The 19,703-nt window shown below is 42.5% G+C and overlaps 2 protein-coding genes and 1 long non-coding RNA gene across 6 annotated transcripts; 1 reads left to right on the plus strand and 2 right to left on the minus strand.

Annotated features, from left to right (window-relative positions):
* Window positions 1-317: 317 nt before the first annotated feature.
* LOC135327822 (glutathione S-transferase) lies at window positions 318-9,558 on the minus strand. Of its 4 annotated transcripts, XM_064508548.1 has the most exons (8): window positions 9,329-9,478; window positions 8,808-8,870; window positions 5,790-5,896; window positions 4,582-4,633; window positions 4,161-4,293; window positions 2,851-2,992; window positions 1,501-1,632; window positions 318-702 (listed from the first exon to the last, which is right to left on the minus strand). In XM_064508548.1, exons 3-8 carry the CDS (start codon window positions 5,874-5,876, stop codon window positions 580-582), a joined length of 669 nt encoding a protein of 222 aa, XP_064364618.1. In that variant the 5' UTR covers window positions 5,877-5,896; window positions 8,808-8,870; window positions 9,329-9,478; the 3' UTR covers window positions 318-579. The 4 variants fall into 4 exon arrangements, with proteins under 4 accessions (XP_064364618.1, XP_064364619.1, XP_064364616.1 ...); XM_064508549.1 differs by lacking the exon at window positions 8,808-8,870 and having other exon boundaries at window positions 9,391-9,558; XM_064508546.1 differs by lacking the exon at window positions 8,808-8,870 and having other exon boundaries at window positions 9,329-9,461.
* On the plus strand, window positions 9,516-14,418 carry LOC135327823 (uncharacterized). Its single transcript, XR_010388219.1, has 2 exons — window positions 9,516-10,669; window positions 13,263-14,418. It is a non-coding gene; the product is annotated as an uncharacterized LOC135327823 (long non-coding RNA).
* Window positions 10,878-16,182, minus strand: LOC135327821 (glutathione S-transferase-like). Its single transcript, XM_064508545.1, has 6 exons — window positions 16,075-16,182; window positions 14,974-15,025; window positions 13,646-13,778; window positions 12,663-12,804; window positions 11,622-11,753; window positions 10,878-11,294 (listed from the first exon to the last, which is right to left on the minus strand). Exons 1-6 carry the CDS (start codon window positions 16,159-16,161, stop codon window positions 11,166-11,168), a joined length of 675 nt encoding a protein of 224 aa, XP_064364615.1. The 5' UTR covers window positions 16,162-16,182; the 3' UTR covers window positions 10,878-11,165.
* Window positions 16,183-19,703: the final 3,521 nt, after the last annotated feature.

Here is a 19,703-nt window from a genome sequence, read left to right on the forward strand (position 1 = left end):
TTCTTCTGCCCATAAACTTACAAGGATCATGAGTTTGGAGGAAAAAAAAATGTTAGGTTTTCTTTTATTTTAAGTATGGAGACAGCAGTGAAACACAGCAAGGGGACAGGGAACACGACTTTGAATTTACAGTCAGGGAGACTAAGTAGGGGCCAGCAGAGATTCCAATTCTGAATTTAAATGACTCCTCTTTTTACAGAGTGTCTCTTCCGTGCTGCAGTTTGCAAAAGGCTGGAAGAGAGCTTTCTCCTGTACTGCCAGAACTACAGCTGAAACATTTTACCCTACCAGGCATGCACTGTAAATAAACAAGCACAAAAAGTTATCAGCATGTTTTATTTCATGTAATTGTTCCATAAAATACTACTTTCTGAAATCAACAGCTACAGCTCAGCCTTTTAATCTAATCAAAAAGATTATTCTGTTATATATTCCATATATTCTGTATACTCTGTTTCAAAGATTTTCATGTAACTGGCTGTGCGATGCAAGCTACAGAATGCACCTATGCAGTTTACACCTATGAGGCATAGCTCAGGTGATCTACTACAGTTACAGGATCTTCAGCAGCCACATTGATTACATATCGAATATTTCCTTCACACGTGCAATAAACTTTTCATCTGCTACTGGTTTCCTCTGGCTGCCAGGCTGCAAGAATTTTTTAATTGTTGGAATGTTGCTTATCCTTCCTTTAAAAGCCTGTAAGAAGAAGCAATAAAACCAATGAGCATAAGGAAATTATATGCCATCCTTTATAGCTTAAAAGTCAGCTGACTTGGATTTTTCCTTCCCAGACATGCTTCAGCAAACAAAGCAAGTTAGTAGCTACTTATGTCCAGCTCAGCACTCTGCATCCTCCACTGCAAATCACATATCAGTCTTTTTGGACAATCTAGATGTAAATACTCTGATCTGCAATACTGGTGCTATAAAGTTTACCTTGGTTTCACAGATGGGGATGGGAGAATTTAATATTAAAGAGCAAAAGATTCATCTGATAAAGGTGGGAGAAGAAAAATCACAGCCTCAGTCCAGATAGCTGGAATATATTTGGGCTGAAGAGAGGCATGGACACAAGTATTTCAGTGTAAAGCACCATGGAAGCAAGAGAGAAGAAAATGAAGAGCTCTTGTCTCTGATTTCTTCAAAATACAATTTTGTTAACAAAAACAGAAGGATAGGAACTGCAGACAAAACAGGCCGTGTTTGAAGACCTGGAAGTAACAGTTACAGGACCAAACTGGTAGAGTTGGTAAGTGAATTCCTGCCAACAGAGAACTGGCAGAGCAGGAGGAAGGACTGGACAATGAGCCCTCAGGAGCTCTGGAGGCAGGACTGAGTGGGTGCGTTCAGGTGGTTACAGTCAACAGAAACAGATCAGAGAGCTGTCAGCGACATACTACAGTGGTTCAAAGGATTTAAACATCAATAAGCTTTTAAAACTGGTCAGTGACATTGGTATGTTATATTCCATATTGAGATCAGATGATTACTTACCTGTAACAGAGGGAATGCAGAAAGTATATCAGGCTTACATTCTTCTGTCATTAAAATGGCTTCCAGCAGATGGATGTCTGCCCAGCTTAATTTGTTGCCAACAAGATAACCATGTCCATGGTCTTTTAAGGCCTACAAAATATAAACAATTAAAAAAGTCATATGCAGTGTAATGATTTTGTCTAGCTATTCCATTACAGCTTCTTAGTTCCCAGGAGGCAATTCCATGATGATTTTGGTCTTGTAACTCTGCATCTCTTTTGGTCTCTGTCTCTCATCCCCTCTGTAATTTCCTCCCACCTCCCTCCTAGGGCTTCAGCTGCCTGTGAGCCAAGGACCCAGGCTAGGAACCAGGCCCAAATCTAATACAGCAAAGCTGTGTAACCTTGGCACAGACTTCTGAGGAGACTGCTACATCACGAGAAAGAGCTGTGAGAAAGTCTGTACAGTACAGCCACACAAGGTGAGAAAGGTAAAATTACAAGACAGAAGCAGGATTGTTGAGATGAAGATCATTGCTAGCCCAATTCAAGAAGAAAAACACCAACATGAAAAAGTCTAAAATGCTAGAGGGAAGAAAAAACGAAAACAAAAAAACCCCAGGGAATTGGTAGAAAATGGCAATTCACTAGCATCAAGAATATGTTCCAGGGAATAGCAGAGGGCAACCTTTCCCTCCTGATACCTGCCTGGACACCAAAGATGCTTCATGTGCCTTATAGGGGGTAGAGAGCATACTAATGCTTTACCTAGTAGACCATTAGGTCCCAAGTTCTCTTTTGTGCCCGCTAGCCAATAAATAATTGCTCTATATTTTTAAGCTTTATACATCCTGTTTGCAGAGTCTTTCCGTGCACATATAAAGATGCCCAAATAAAATGACTCAGAGAAGGACAGTAACAAGTCTCTAGGTATTATTACAATGTATGTAAGCAATGGGTTTGAGAAGGATCACAGGATTAGGTCCACATTATAAAGCACAATTGTATTTAACTTTGAACAGCAAAAGTATATACACTTTCATAGGTATTTAAATGGTGCACATATGCAAAATGCTAGCAGCTATGAACCACTAGGCTAGTTTTTAAAAAGCTTGAGCCAATCCCTTTTCTCCCAACAAGTAGGATTTGCTCTGTGAGGAGTCTTCCTGAAGTCAGCAGAGATACCTAGTACCAGAATCAGCCCGATGTTATTTTGTGGTCCTCTCCATGTCACTCAATGTGGGCTCCATCACCCAGTTCCAGAGTTGTACCATCACTTGCCTTCTGGGAAGCATGCGTTGGGGCTGAGCTGGGGAGTGTTAACTGTGCACTGCTTTACTGTCTTTGTGGACTAGTAGTAAATTATCACCTTTTCATAGACAGGAAAGTATCTGGCTGCAGCTCGTTCAATGATTAAGGCAAGATTCTTCTCTTTTGATTCAGCCGGTTGAAAAGGGATATACATGATCATTCCCATCAGGTCCGTCGTTCCTTCCACATACATATCAATCCTGAAACAAATATTTTTATTTAACATTTCTTATTTGAACAATCCATTCTGGTTATTTGACTGAAACATGGTGCTAAAGTTATCAGAGAGTTAAATGCTCACTAGCCAATGTAGAATAAGACATTAATTTGTTTTCTTGTTCTTCGTCTTTGATGGAAGAGGAAAAAAAAAACTGAGAAACCAGCTCCAGTTTTTTGAAAGCACAGATCTTTATAGACAGGTTCATTGTGTCTGTGACATGCAGGATATTAAATACAGTAATTACACAGACTCTTATTTAATTGGAGTTCATATTGTTTTCCACTGATATCATACTGATTTATACTGGGGGACAGAAGTATGCATATGCCAACTGCTTTGGGGGGGGGAGGGGGAAGGGGAGGGGCATTTGATGCCTAATTATAAAAGGTTCCATGCAACAAATGGCTGCAAATTGCCAGTTCAGACATGCTGATCCATAATAGTAGTCCTCATAATCTCTGCTGAACTGCCTACCCATTGTCAGATACGTTTTGGAAGATTTGTTTATGGGAATAAACCCTTTACGGCAAATTGGAGTCAGTTATGTTAAGGACTTAGCTGAATTTTTCTATGATTTTTATTTTACTTGTTAGAATGAGTGAATCAGAATTTTTGCTTTTGTATGAGCTCTTTAGTTATGACTGGGGAAAGCCAGTCTCACACGTGTACACCCAGAGCATACATGGTAAAGTAACATTAGGAAAATATTGGTTTATTTTTCAGTAGTAATAAGCCACTGAAGATTTCTTCCTCATCTTTCATCAGCTAGGAAAAATTCTTCACATTTTGAAAAAAAGAAATCAAAATGCTTAAAGATATTTCACAATCTTTTTCATGCAGCTCTAAATTTTCTACAGTTTTCTAGTTGAAAAAAATCAAGGCATACTTAGCCTTTATTATTGTATTAAGATTCTGCAGTTGCCCAAGAGTTTAATGCACTTCTCGTCTCTGTGCATTCAGAGGAACTTTGAGTTGGCCGTAACATTTCTCATTATGTTGACAATTAATAATCATTTATCAGTCATATGAAGTCCACTCATCCAGTCCCTGGAGCTGAGGTGACAAAGCACCGGCAGACATGCACCTTTACATGCAATATGAAAAAAATAAAGCAGTATTAGTAAGGGTGGTATGTACTATTACCGTACCAGGCTCTCTCCTTCAGGTCTTTCCCATAGAGGTTGTACTTTCCTGCTATGTAGCTGAGGATGGCTCTAGTCTGCACCAACTTCATCCCATCAATCTCCACCATGGGCACTTGCTGAAACAGCAGGGATCCATCTTCGAAGGAAACAGAAGCAAATTACTCAAACCACTGTAGTACTGCACTGAATCTGAGGGGAAAAAAAAGAGCTGAGAATATCCTAAAACATTTCTAATTCTGAGTGACTAAAGCTCCTGCAATGAAAGCATACACAAGCAGCCATGTCTCTCAAGTCTTCTCTTTACGGGCCATATCATATCAGAGAAGGTCTTACAAAAGATTTCATCTCTTAACAAAGTCAGATAAAGTACTCCTTTTGTTATATTGATGCAAATTTATGTTTAGGAGACAATTTACAGACTCACCGCTGCGTAATTTTTCCAGGTCTTCCTTTGTTTCTATAAATTCTTCCTCAAACTGAAAAGCAAAGATAGAAAACAACACTGTGTCACTCCGACCACAATGGGGAAGGGAGACGAAGTTAGAAACCATCCTCTCCACACTACTCCCACTACTTCTCATGACTGTTTGGAGATCCCGGCTCCTATTCTCCACCTCCACTCCAGCAAATAACGCAGGACTACACTATCCCCTGACCACACAGTAACATGCAATGCTTTACATCTCAGAAAAAACCTTCCTTTGTTATAAAGTCCTGTCTACATGCCTGCATAAACAATTACCAGCTAGGCAACTGAGTCATTCACTTAAATGCTGTGTAAGGGAGGCACAATGGTTACTCAGTATTTCAATATATACTCAGTATGTTGAGGACACATTCAATATATATGTTCAATGTATACTCCATATGTCCAGTATACTCAATGTGTTCTCAGTATTTCATGTGGCATCAGCTGCTTTTATCTCCCTATTTCCCCCTGCTGATATTTTAATTATTTTTTAATAAAAAGGACATTTGAATGAGGGCACAATCTTGGTTCCCTCAGCACTCGTGCTCTGCAGCTTATCCCTCAGCAACGTTCACATGTGAGCATCATTTAAAAAAAGCCTTACGTTTCCAATGGAATATAAGTAGCTTCTGAGAAATGAAAGCACCACATTCAAACAAAATGTAAATGTGGAAATTAAGTTGACAGAGATAGCTCTGTTGGCTTCAGGGCATCTTTGCTGATTTACCTTCATCAGACCCTGACCCCAAGAATGAAAAGCACTTTGTTTACAGATAATGTTCTGAAGTTCTTCATGGGGTACACACGGGTCTTTTAGTAATGACCGCTCAGAGTAAGTTAAAGAGATGCAGAGTTTTGGTCTGTAGCAACAATCTAAGCCTTCTAAGCTGAAACTATGTTTTGAAAACAAAGATTCTCCTTGTAAAGTAAAAGCCTTATACTGGGTAACTGTTGCTCGAACACTATCTTAAATACAATTTGAAACAGTGTATCACTGAATCCAAGGCATTCTGCATCACATGTGATTGTGCACATGTCTGTAAGCACATGTCATGTCGTGCTATATAGCTCTGTAAGCACAAAGGTACTTGGGAAACCGTTCCTAAACGGAACACTTATTTTAATCACAGATTACTCTGATCATTTTATAAAAAGGTACAAACCTCAACCCCAGCTGCTGCTAACAGCCATCGGACTGACTCCATCCTCCCCCTTCCCTTAGGATAGTGCAGCTTAGGTTTCCCCGCCATGATTTCAGCGTTCTTGTTTCCTGATAAATTCAAGAAGATCATTTTAAAGGATTCTTTTTTTTAAATCAGCACTTGTAAAATTTTACATTCCAACATACTAAATACTGTTGGGTGAATGTGAAAGGAGAGGGGCAATTCAAGACCTAGACACCCAGGTTTGATGCAGCCAAAGTTCCTGTAGATTCAATGGAAAAATAGTACATGCTTCCAGGATAATGTGCAGCAATTTAAAAGAGATTCATGACAGCAGATAATAAACATGTGCTAGATCATATACCTCTCTTTAAAAACTATCAGCTCAGCTTTAAGAAGTCATGAGAATCTTACAACCAAAACAGCATTGTAGGGTACTCTTAGATAAATACATTTTTAATTTTGTAACAATACAATCTGTTCGGTAGATTTTGAGTTTGGTGATAGCATCCACATCATACCAGACTTGATAACATACAACGTCAAATCTATTGCTTCACAAGAACACCAAGGCAAAAATATCAATGTTACCTTCACCTCTCTCACTGTGAAGTTTCAGAGCTTTGTGTCTTTAAGAGCTTATGACAACAATATATATTAGAGCATTTATTTTACTAGGCCCGTTGACTTCCATATTTAGCTAGTTCTGCTTCAACCATTAGCCAAATCACAGTGTTTCCATTATACAGGATGTCAATCCACTTCAAGACCCCTTCCAACTTCAGGAACAATGTCTAAAATGTAGCAGGCATTTACATCCTACTGACTCTGAAGACCTAACTTTAAAAACTAAAACAAACAAATGAGATCTGGACCTCGACTGGACAGATAAGGCCCATTCAATGCACCCAGTGCCTTAGCAGCAGTGAGAGCTGAAAGTCAGACCACCAGATAACAGCACAGGGGTGAACTGCTTAGTTTTTTCAAAGTGTCACTGACAGCAAAAGCAGCTACATGCAGTAATACAAACCTGGCAGCTGACATGGGCTTGTGCAGCACTGGAACAGGAAGGTAACTGACAAAGCACACTGTACTCTTATCACTAATGGGCCCCAGAAGAAAACTGAATGATAGGAGGACAAACTCATGAACTGATTAACAGAGCGTTCCACCGTTTAGCCAAGGTTTATCTGTTTACAGGGAGGTTTATTTAATTCCTGGGTAAGACTTTTCAGTACTTCATTGAGTCACAAACTTCCTTCCTCTCTTTCCTCATCAAGATAGCTGATGAAATCATCCCAGCCAAAATCTTGCTCGTCTCAGTGCTCCACTCCAGACAGCTGGTGAAGCTGAAGAGCAGAGGAAGCGCCAGTGGAAAAAAAGCATCTGTATCAACATAACCCGTACTTGCCCATCACGATTCCTTGCAGGGATCAGTCTTTTCATGCAGGTTGGAAAAGGCTTGGATTTGCCTGGAGCTGCACTGCTTAAGGACTGACTTAGGGATTTAGGCTGAACTTTTGCTCCTAGCACACAGTGGCAAAGTACTTAAGTGACTCTGTTACTACTCTGTAATGAATATGCCTTTATAAAGCAATGAGTCATGTAAGAGTAGCAAAGTCATTGGTAAATTAGGTTTCTGGAATAGGAGTAACAGATCTGAAAAATCACAAACTTTCTACATTGTCCAGCACACTGGACCTTCCTTAGGCCTCAGCCAGACTGTAGTCAAAGTGATGGCTTCCACCCTGATCACTATATTAAAAAAAACATGCATTTTTGTCCAAAGCAGTTCAAGCATCAGCTTCCAGTGAGAAACAAATAGGTGAACTGAAGTGTGCTCATGATCTGCTGCAAGGTCTTAAGCTTTCTTCCTAATTGCATATATAATCCAAAGCAGTTCCTTGTAATGCTTTGTTCCTCAAATATAGCTCAAACAGGACTGTTCAAGCAGAATGACCTTATGGCAGTGGTCCTTTGGTCCAGTAGTGCATTGAGCCTGACACAATCTTGAAATATCTGAACTTGTAATTTCTCACCATGTGGTTTCTGCTGGCATTCAGGCCAAACCACTTTGGATTCAAAAGTATTCCCTCCCAAGCTAGGAGGGGTGTCTGAATAAGATAAAAGGGAAATCACCACTTGAGATTTTAAAACTTGAATTACAAATAACAATTCAGCTTTAAAATCTCTGCCTATATAACAAAGAGCCAGAACCCCATTATGTACAACACCATAGTCCAGCCTGGTGAGAGTCTCTACTGCAGGAAAAACATTGTCAAGCAACACTGAACACTTCCCAAGTGTGGGCCTAAAGTAAAAGATTAGCCTTTCATGCATGCAAATCCAGCTTTTTGCTCTCATGCAGGCACGCCTCAGCAAACACAGATATTCCCTTAGCAACCCTAAAGGAGAGCAGCAGCAGCAGCAGCACCAAGTTACCCCTCTTGGACAGAGTCCAAGAGGGGCTGCAACTCATTTGGTCCTTAACAGACATTGATGTTATTCAAGTTACATAAGGCTGCCTTCAAGTTCTGTAAACTGAGTGGTGCTAATGTTAGACCATACGTGCAGGTGTACACAGCTCACAGAAGGAAGCAAGATCACACACATAAGCAAGGGGAGGGAGATCTGGATCATGTGTCAAGGTGTGCATGTGTGTATATATGCAAGCAAGCGAGCACACCTGTTGGTTCCTCCCCCTGTGCAGGCAGCCATGAGAGCACAGAAATGAGAGCCTGCCTTCTCCTGCCTCCCCAGCCCCTTTCACTTGCTGATGTAGCTAACTGCAGCAGGCAGAGGTATGGCTCCACTGACTCAGGTGAGAACGGTGAGTACCCTCCTAGGACTCATCCTGCACAAAAATCAGGGGTAGTTTCTAAAACCAAGGCTAAGAGTGTAAAGCTCACAGAAGTGCACAGAAAAGAACAGTAAAGTAGCATTGGGCCAACAGCACGAAAAGCCTCAACTACGGCACAGCAAACACGTCAGAGAGTGCAGATTAGACATTTACAGTACCAGGCTTCGCAGACGTAACTGCGTAACATGCATTCCCCGTGCACCACTGATCACAGAGAAGAGCTGGAGGAGTGAAGATCAGAAAAGGGAGCAGTTAAGAGCGCCCGAAACCAAGCAGCTGCATTCCGCCGTTGTCCTAACAGTTCCTCTGTCTGATGGCTTATATCCAAGGCAAAACTCCCCTCGGCAGGGACGATTTGGCAGCTCGAGGCGCAGCAGGAAACATGCGAGCTCAGGGCGGCGGCGCGGCCCCGTTCCAGGAGCGCTACGCCCGCCACCGCGACGCGCCGCCGCACGGAGCCCCCCAGCCCTGCCGCGGGCAGCCCCGGGCGAGCGGGGCCCGCAGCGCCCTCCCCCAGCCGGAGCCGCAGCAGAGCTCACGCCCGGCGCGCTCCCCCAGCCGCGCCCGCCGGGCAGCGCGCCGAGCCCCCCGCGGCCCGCCGCCGCCGCCCCCCGGCCCGCCACCGCCAGCGCGCTCCCCAGCGGGCGGCAGCGCCCGCAGCCCCGCTCCGCGCAGTTACCCAGCGCTCCGCGCAGCCGCCTCGGCACCCAGCCCGCCCGCGGCGTCCGCGCCGAGCCTAACCGAGGAGCGCCAGCCGCGCCCCGCGGGCGGCACCGGCGAGGGGCGGGGCAGCACCGCCAACGGCCGCGCGCGCGGCGGGCGGTGGCCAACGGCCAACGGCTGCGCGAGCGGGGGGGGGCGGAGCCCCAGCCCCGGCCGCCACCGCCGCCGCTGCTGCTGCAGCCACCGCCCAGGGCGTCCTGGGCGGGCGGAGGGAGCGGGGCAGCCTGTACTTCTGCGGTGGAGACGGAGGGGGAAATCTACGGCGCGCCTGCGATTGGCACGGCCGCGGGGGCGCGCAGGCGCTCCCGAATTGCTTTGCGGCCTCTGAGGCGCTCGGGGGCGTCAGTGAGCCGGGGAGGGGAGAGGGAGCCGTCCCAGCGCCCGCTGGCCTGGGCCATAGCCCGAGGGCGGCAGGGGCTGAGCTGCCGGCTGGTTGCCAGCATGCCAGAGCTCGGCTTGGCTGAAGGCTGGGGACTGCGTGCCAGCTGATACAACTGCTCTGCTGCGCGGTACAAAGGGGAAGGTAACGATGAGGAGGGTCATCAGCCGAGGCCGAGGCCGAGGCCTCCTGCTCGAGTTTCTCACAGCGCACTGCAGTTTCCGGCGCTTCTGTGAGGCGGAAGGGAGACGGCTCATGTCTATGAGCAACAGTTCTAATTAATACACGCTCCCCTGCAGAACCATTTTCTGCCTTTCTTGATGCTAAAAACAGTTTGATTCCCATTGCATGGCATTTCCCATATGAGGATGGGGAGAAACACATCCACACGGATGTTAGAAAGAGTTTTTACACTCAGTTTAAAACTGGTGGTACTAGTCAGTAATTACTTTGGGGGCGCTGGCAGTTGCATGTACATATTTGTTTCATTTGGTGTTTAAATAATTAGCACGTTTATGTATTCAACTTTCTTGCTAGTGCCTCGGTAGTGGAACTTGATTCAAGTGAATATGTTTATAACGTGCAATTATAGATAATATTTAACTGAGCTTAGTGTACAAAAAGATAAGTCATCGTAACATAAGATCTACATTACAAGGCAAAGTGTTAGCACCTGACACCAATCAAGACTCCTTCTGCCTCAAACTATTGTAGTTTTTCATCTGTACAGTCGGATACAAGCATTCATCTTTCAGTCAAATGTGCAAAGTGCTTTTAGCTGCTACAGTCAGCTTTTTGTTAAGGTAAGCGTTAGTGAAAATACACTACAAGAATGACTACAGGAGACCGCAAATGATCAGCGGCAAAACAGAGGTGTGATAGGACTTCTGATCCCAATATACTCCAAGTCCAGGAAAGGTAAGTTCCGAGGAAAGTTGAATCAAAACATGCAATCCCCGTTGAACCAGAACCTGCAGGCTTTGCCTGGCTTTTTCCAGAATGGTCATGTTGACCAGCTTTTGGGCTAAGCTCTCTCTGTACTCAAGCAACTCTTGTGAATAACAGAAAGACAGAATGAGAGACCCCTTATCTATAAAACTGGCCGCAAACAGTCATTAAACAGATGTTTTTAAATGTCAATAGCGAGACTTTATTTCAGGTAATCTCTTAAAATCGGTAATTTAAGACATCCTGCTTTGTCCTGTGCACCTCATAATTCATTTAACCATTTCATTTGCTGGTGTGCTCAAGTTGAATTACTTAGGAAGAGCAGGCCAAACCCAATCAGAGGCCGGATGTTGGCCAGAGAAAGGGAGATCAAAAAACCTTTTAACTATTTTCATTAGTTTCACTTTGCCACTATCAGGAAACACAGAGAAAATGCAGTAGAGTTTCTGTGATTTTAGATTGCTGCTCACTGGTTAAGATTGAAAATTTTCAGCACTTTTGGAAGATCTTTTTCTTGTAGTGGTGGTTTCCTCTGGCTGCCAGGCTGCAGAAATTTCTTTATTGTGGGAACATTACTTATTCTTGCTTTAAAACTCTACAAAGCAAAAACAAAACAGCACTATACTTAAGAACCACGGTTACTATCAGACATTTGGATGTTACCCGTGCTGTAAAAGTAACACTGTGGGTTGATCATGCAGCAGACTCTTTATGCTTTGTCCTATTATGCTTTTGAGCCCTGGTGGCTATAGTGGTATAAGAAGGCAATGACCATCATTATTTGAGACAGGCTAAAATTACTTAGGATACTTGATTTTGGCTTTGTCTTTCCTTACCCTCCCACTCCCCCATATTTCTTAGCCCGTGTAAATCAATGGCTCTGCTTTGATTCACTTCCCATTAAAACTGTCCATTCAGTTACCTGCAAGAGAGGAAATCTGGCAAGTATATCAGGCTTGCACTCCTCTGCCATTAAAAGAGCTTCAAGTAATTGCACATCTGCCCTGCTAAGCTGATTGCCCACAAGAAAGTCCTGTCCATGGTCCTTCAAAACCTGAAAACAGGGCACAATGACCAGATGTAAAGGCAATTTTTTCCCTGCATTTGTGTGTGTGTGCAGCCAGAGCAGACTGAACCTAATACGGTATTTTCAAAGCAAGGCCATACACTGCATAGGAGTTACCTTTGAAACAAGGCAGTACAGTAAGAACTTCTGTGGTATAAACAAACAATCTGAGTGCATTCTGACCACATCAGTCCTTTCTATTGTGCAGATTTTTCTGATGGCTCAGTTCTAGCCCTCCTCCTTTCACTTCTGTAACCCTCATAATCAGAACTTCTGTGCTGAAGGCTCAGAGCTGCTGGAATACAGCCATCACTGCAAATGCCCACACAAAATTTAGGAGAGGCTTAAATTCAGCCCAGCGCATAATAGAATATCTTGGACTCTTTCAAAATAGGGGCACCTCCCTTACTTCTCATGTGCTTCCTTTTCAATTTTGGCAAACATTGTATTGGGAACTCTCCATATATAACCCATGCCTCGTGTTCTTGACATCCAACTCAGCCACCCTCCCTCTTGTTGCAGAAGGAACTATAATGCTTTCACATAGCAAATACATGATTTTACAGAGGGTCCTGTACTGAAAATGCTTCAGGAGGAAACTTAATATAGAAAATGATGCTAAAGTGGCTTTTGCCTGAAACAACATACAGTTTGAAACATGGATATTTGGAGAGCTCAGTCTATCCTGTGTCTTTGCAGCTCTGAATTTCTCTCAGATTTGTAGCATCCTCTATCCCTTTCGTATTCCTCCCAGCCCTGCCTTCCCCAAGACATTGCATGTACACTGCAGTGGTAATTTTTCCTCTCCATTTTCCTGAATTAAGTTTGCATGTATAGATCCAAGATGGAGTTTCAGGAAACCAATATTAACTAAGTTGCTATGTCTTTGCCACCTACCTTCTCATAGACTGGGAAGTGTCTGTTTGTGGCCTTGTCCACAATATTAGCAAGATGTTGCTCCTTTTTATCAGCTGGTTGGAAAGGATGGCTCATGAGTAACTCATCCAGATCTATTATTGCTTCCACATACATATCAATTCTGGAAGAAAAAGTTTGATTTGGTCAATTCACAGTAGGTCCGAATAGCACAATAAGTACTGACATAGCCCCGACTGAAATGTTAGGAACACCTCTTCTATCCAAAATGCATAGGATGGAGCAGTCCCCCCTCCAAGTGCAGTAGCTTCTGTTTTGGGAGGAGATAAAAGACAAGTGGAATATATCTAACCAAAACTGAAGTACTACATTCCTTCCATTTTTCACTAGTGGTGATATTCCTCTACATTAAGTTTTTCAAGCATATATACAAAATTGGCATATACGTCATCCAAACCCATGTTAAAAATCAAAGCAGATGTGTTAAGTTAAACAGTGTTTCTATACGATTCCTACTGGATATCATGAAATGTGTTTACTTGTGCTAACTAGCTTGAAGCATTTCAGGATATTTACATAATCAACACATGTGCCTTGAGAGCGCTATCCTTTAATATCTAGTTCCTAGAAACAGAAGAGTTTCTCTTCCCATCAAAGACATTTCCCTGAATTTGAGCTGGTGAAAATGCATGCTGCTGGCGACTCCAGGGGACAGTGAATGAAGAGCGGCATCAGGAAGACAGACTGTCCTCTGTACTCCTGACTGCTTTCTTCTGATTCTTGCATTGACCTTTGATCTTCATAAACACCCTTGCACCCTCCTGCCTATCTAATCTAGCTGGTTAATCCTGTTGTAGACATCACCTGCAGGCAAGGCCAGGACACGCTACATGAAAATCTGCTGAATCACCCTGAATCGAATAGTAAGCCGGGATGTTCTTGTATTGCACAACAAGGCTGTCTGCATTGCGGTCTATCAAACAAAGACAGTATCGGTACCGTACAGGGCTCTCTCCTTCAGGTCCTTCCCGTAGAGGTTGTACTTTGCTGCTATGTAGTTGCCAATGGCTCTAGTCTGCACCATCTTGATCCCGTCGATCTCCACCATGGGCACTTGCTGAAACAGCAGGGCTCCACCTAGAATAAAAGGGACATGACAAACAAGACATTCAGCCTCTGAAGGAGTACCATCAGTGGGTATCTGGCAAAATGTCTTACGATCCATATTATTTTTGATTTGAGACAGTCTTCGTCACTCTCAGATTATGGTATGGAAAAAGCTTACCATAAAATGAAGAAGCATTTGTGGGTGATAGGTTAATCTAATATTATAACAATCAGCTTCTTGAAGTTTCTTCAAATCTGATGAAGCACCCGAATGCAGAAGCTTCAGGAATCACACACTGAAAAGGACAAGTCCTGCACTGCACGGTCCTAACTCAGATGAATTTCCATTGAGGTTGACACAGATGGGAAGGACTGAAGGACCTGACCCATCTGACCCATCACAAACCAGTTTCTGTCATGCTACGATAAATATTATGGAAATATGGACTATTTAAAAGCTTGTCAACATGAATGCCAATACAAATGTTTATACTTATCTTTGTGACTACTCTACTGACTTTAACTGATCAGAGATGTAAGTCAGAGTAATTACTCTATAGGATGACATTTATTGTCTTAAATAACCTATCGATTATGTCCATCTTTGGATCCACTGTAAGGCAAGTGTGCATAGAAACTGTTTGCTATTAAAGGCATATTTTTATTATTATGCTCATGTCTTAAAATACTGCTGTGCTTTTTGAAAGCTTGCAGGTGTCAGGAGGATCAACTCGTTCTTCCCAAAGGAGAGTGGGACTGCAAATGCCGACCTAAGCTCAGACTTCTTTGGTCAGCCAAGGTGAACTGGAAGAGCACAGACATGTGATTTGGCTTGGAGAAAAAATAAATCTCAAACCCACGGAGATGGAAGCTAAAGAGCAGCAAGGTCAACTATTGCCTTGGGAAACCAAGAACACATCAGAGTTACAGGTTAAACTCTGAACTCTGAAACTTGTTTCATATGGATTATAAAACAACAGCTTTGTAGGCAACCTAAAATACTAATGAATTTCAAGACGATCTGATGACAAAAAACTGTACTATCATAAGACTGAAGTGACTGGGCAGATGGTATCATCTATCACAGTGTGTTCTCACTGCAGTGTGCATCTGTGATACCTCAGGTGCAATCCAATCTTGATTTTCTTTTCAAGAGACATAAGACTTCTTAGATGTCTAAGCTAAGACAAATAGGTCTATTTACTGAAAAGTGAAGGAAACTTACTCTTCAGTAACTTTAGCAGGTCATCCCTTGTTTCCAGAAAACATTCTTCAAACTGCAGGAAATATAGAAGAAAAGTCATGTTGTCACTGTGTATTTTAGCTTCTGCATTGCATGAGACAATCGAAGACCAGAGAGTTATACTTTGGGGAATTTTCTTTTAAAAAGATGAATCGGTTGTTAAAGTGATATCTTTTAAAAATGTTTTTGCCTCTGTCATCCGCTCCTCTTCCCCCTCCCATATGAATCATATCTGCGTGCAGGTAAGATTTGGGATAAACTGGAGGTTCCCAGAAGGCACAGAGCACTGCCTTCTGGGCTAAGTATGACCGTGCTGCTCCTGTTCTCACTGCTGGCAGGAAATGGAGCAAGAGATCGTTCAGGGAGAAGGGCGTATAGCTAAATTCATACGGTGGCAGGAGAACTGTGCTAGAGCTTCTTTGCCGCAGGCTGGGAAGAGGAGGGAGGAAGAGAAAGGATCATGTGTCCTCTGCAGTTTTCTGGCTCATTGCTTTTCACCATGACAAAAGCTCACAGCTCTTAAACACACAGATTCCCTGCACTGTCTCCCTCTCCAGCTTTAATATCAGAAATTGTTAGAGGTGAGAAGAATTACTGTTTGTTTTATATAAGGCATTACTTTCAAGGGGCCGTTACATTGCAATAGGCATAATATAAACACTCTTCTGGACTTTGGGGTTTAGCTAGAGGCCTTCAGAGTTGAAAGTGCTGAATCCCTATGATCAGAAGATAGAACCAGGGACTACCACTGTGGTTATAAAAATGTTATTTGGCTAGCTATAGGGAGATGCATTCATAATGCTAACAACAGGCTTGGAACATGATGGTTAAAAGTGAGATAGGAACCTGCTTTGCTACTTGGGATAAGCTAGTAGTGACATTAATTGTTTTTTAATGGTGAGTGGTGTAGTAATAGGTAATAACATGATCTCATAAGAACCATAACTAGCAATGCTGACTTGGTCATCATTGTGCAGTGCACTGAACACGGAACTTGAAACTGCTGGTCAGTCACAGTTTTGATAAGGGACAGTAAAAATATGTATTTCTCACATGCTCTTAGTATAAAAAACATAGGCAGACCTCAACTCCAGCTGCTGCTAGTAGCCACCGAATTGATTCCATTCGACCTCGTCCATTGAAGTAGTGGAGCTTGGGTTTCCCAGACATGTTTCCAAGCACCTGATTTCCTACTATCTAGAATAAAGAAGAAAGTTTTGCAGAATAAGGATTCAGAATGCTGTTTTTGAGTCTCTGACTGGTTCTCAAGCATCATTCAAAGCTTTCTCATTTGAAACCGATGATTTATGGTCCAGAACTCTCATCAAATTAACAGAGGAGTTAAAATGCATTATATCATTTTGCCTTGAGTTGTCTTTTATACATGTAGTTTATTTAAGCAGAACTCTGTACTGGGAATGATTGGCCCATGCCAGAGAGCAAGCAGATCAAAATCCTCTTGCTGAACACCCGTACCCTCCCAAAGTGTTCTGCTCTCACCAAAGAGCAAGGTGTGCAATATACACTGCTCTGTTTATTTTGACATTATCTCAGGACACAGGCTACTCTTTAAGCAGATACACAATACAAACTCAGATATTCTTTGTTTTCTCCCGTAGCCATTATGTTCCATTATAAGGTGATGGGAAGGTATTTTTTTTCCACTGTATGCATTCAGCCTCATTTGCAACAATCACTACTCCTCTCATTTCTTTGGGCAAGCACTGGAAGACCTAGAATTTTATACTATCTCCAGTAATGTTAGATTGACTGACAGCTATTACGACAAGCAGAGCCAAAGTAAAACATTTACTCAGTTTAATTCCAATTCTTTTTGCTTTTTCTTTGGACTTGTGCTACAAATATTTCAACATCAAACATTTCTAAGAGATCAATCAGTTGCCAACACTAGTTCAAGCTTTATCAGCAGATGCAACAGTTAGTTAAAAAACAAACACAGACAGAATTTGAAGCAACAGCTTTTTCTGGGCACGCTACCATCCACCCCATTAGGAAACAGTCCATGCACATCGGCAGCAAGTGTGTAGACAGTACCCAGTTTTATCCTGGTTTCACAATTATTAACACCATGTCAACAATAAAGCTGAAGAATTAACAGCAGTGAAAAACAAATTCCTACAAAAGATATATATATATATTCCTCTTGTAAATAAGATGTAGTCTTCTCTGAAATAGGAAGAAGGGGGTAACAGGAAGCATTCTTCACATTTCTGAGAGCAAAATACATATTTTTTTAATTGGTACCCCTAGCAGGCAGCTGCTTAAGAAACGAATATTTGATGCACATAGCCATGTTAGTAATGAAAACAAGTACAAGTATTTAATCCATTAAATCCATTCACTCACTTTACTTTCAGGTACACTAATTTCCTATGCTTATCTAAGATCCAAAAAGCTTACCTTGCACAAAGTCTAACCTGCTCAAAGCTCTCAGTAGCTTTGCCCTCAAGTTATACAGCTCTGTAGCCCCTCCTACAAAGAGAATTGCAGTCAGTTCTCTGCAGATAAGAAACGCCTCTTTCTTGAACAATTAGTCCTGCTTAGTCACTTCTCACCTACAGAAAAGAAATTCCTCAGTAAGCTGACTGTGTACAAATGTAAGACTCACAGGAGTTCATGATCAGTTGAAACATCTGAGCTGGTAGAAAACTCTATGCCTTTTATTTTCACTGTTTAGCAGCCTGCTAATTAAAAATAATCAAAACAGCTGAAAAATTCCCAAGATTTAAAAAACTCTTAAGACAGTAACCAATTTTTTACTTAAATGTTTTAAGATTTTGTACTTTTAACAAATTGCCTCTTTACTAACCAACTAATTCAGCTTGAATCATAGGTAAGCTTCCTTCCCTTCCCTACCGGTGAGGGATATTCCTTCTGGACATTTGTCCCTGCCTAATGTTGATCCATGTGCCAAATTTCATTCCTGGACATAGAAGTTTCTTCTGTTTTCATCAAAGATATTTCCCTGAGCTTGACCTGGTGAAAATGCATACTGCTGACGACTCCAGGGGACAGTGAATGAAGAGCGGCATCAGGAAGACAGACTGTCCTCTGTACTCCTGACTGCTTTCTTCTGATAACTGTATTGACTTCAAAGAGTCAAGACAGCATAAATTCCCCTGCACCCTCCTGCCTATCTAATCTAGCTCATTAATAATCCTGTAAACATCACCTGCAGGCTAGTTCAACACATGCTGCATGAAAATCTTCTGAATCACTCTGAATTGAATAGTGAGCTGGGATGTTCTTCTTGTATTACCCATCAGGGTTGTATGAATTGTAGTCTGTCAAACAAAAATGGTGTCGTTACAGTACAGGGCTCCCTCCTCAAGATCTTTCCCATAGAAGGGAAGGTGCTGTGTTGGTGCTTTGCTGCTGTTTAGCTGAAAATGATCCTCTTCCCATCAGACTCCACCAGTGGTGCCTGTTAGGCCGTGCTTGACAGTAAAAAAAAGCAGAATTATTTAGAACTGGGTCCACAGAAGGACAAGACATTGAAATCTCCAAGGTCACCAAGGCAATGTCTTGGCTTTTAGGAGATGCCTAGTCCCTGAATGGCGTACTCAGTAACACCTCCCTCTGTACCCCATACAGCACATGAGGAGAACCAAGCCCCCCCAGAACAAGACTCCTAACTGACAGCATATCCTATAGTCTCTGCCTTCTGATTCAGGCTGTTTCCTTTATTTCTTCCCTTTGCCTCCTTCTTACATTTTGGGAAGTTCTTCTCTTCAAGCTCTTAAAGCCCGCAGTGGGATTCAGTCACCAAACCATAGGTGTCCATGCCACCTGGAATGTTCTCAGGCATCCCACCAACCTCCAGCTGCAGCTCCCGTAGAGCACGACCCTGTGCTGCATACCACGTTTCATCCACCAGCCCCACATGGGTGCCTCAGTGCCTCAACAGTGTCCCAGGTAGCACCAGGCATCTACAGTAATATAATAGAAGACCCTTCTTAGTATCACTGGTGAAGCACAAGCTGCCCAAGTTTTGTTTGCTGTGATTGTCCAGACTAAACCTAATTTGTTAATGTTTTATAATGAAAGAGAATTCTGCATAAGAATGGTTTATTTGCTTGACAAATGAGTGTTTTCCCCCCAAGACTCTCTACAGTTCTGAAGTATGCTGTTAGCATGAATGTTTCCAAATGTAAAAGATCAAATTACACTATTGGAAACAGTATTTTCAATCTCATTAGACAAACACGACGCAGAATCTAGGATAAGATGCAGGGGACTCAAGTTGTCTTTACATAGACCTGTGCACTGAGGTGTGTCTGGTACTTTTGCACAAGTCCAGACTCGCTTTCTTAGGCAGCCTGGCTGGATTAATCTTTTGAAGGCCTGATCAAGATTAAGCTCAGAACTCTAGCAGATACCCCAAGGTCAAGCAACCATTCCTGCAAGGATTTAATGTCTACTCTATCAGAGGACTGCAAGATAAGAAAACCTGAGTTCAATTAAGAATATTAATTATGGTATGGACAAATTGGGTAAGACTCATCTCCCCTAACTTTGTAGAAACCTACATTTAATCTGGTTGCCTAGCCTTCTTTAAATAGGTCTAAATCCAGGTAAGAGGAAATCCTCACCGTGAACCTGAACTACAGCTGATGTCCAAGCTAAAGCCAATAGTATGCACTCAAAAAGCAGATGGATATTGCCTCAACTGAGGCATATAAAAGTTTTGT

This window comes from Dromaius novaehollandiae, chromosome 3 (genome assembly GCF_036370855.1).
Source record: "Dromaius novaehollandiae isolate bDroNov1 chromosome 3, bDroNov1.hap1, whole genome shotgun sequence".
Lineage (NCBI taxonomy): Eukaryota > Metazoa > Chordata > Aves > Casuariiformes > Dromaiidae > Dromaius > Dromaius novaehollandiae.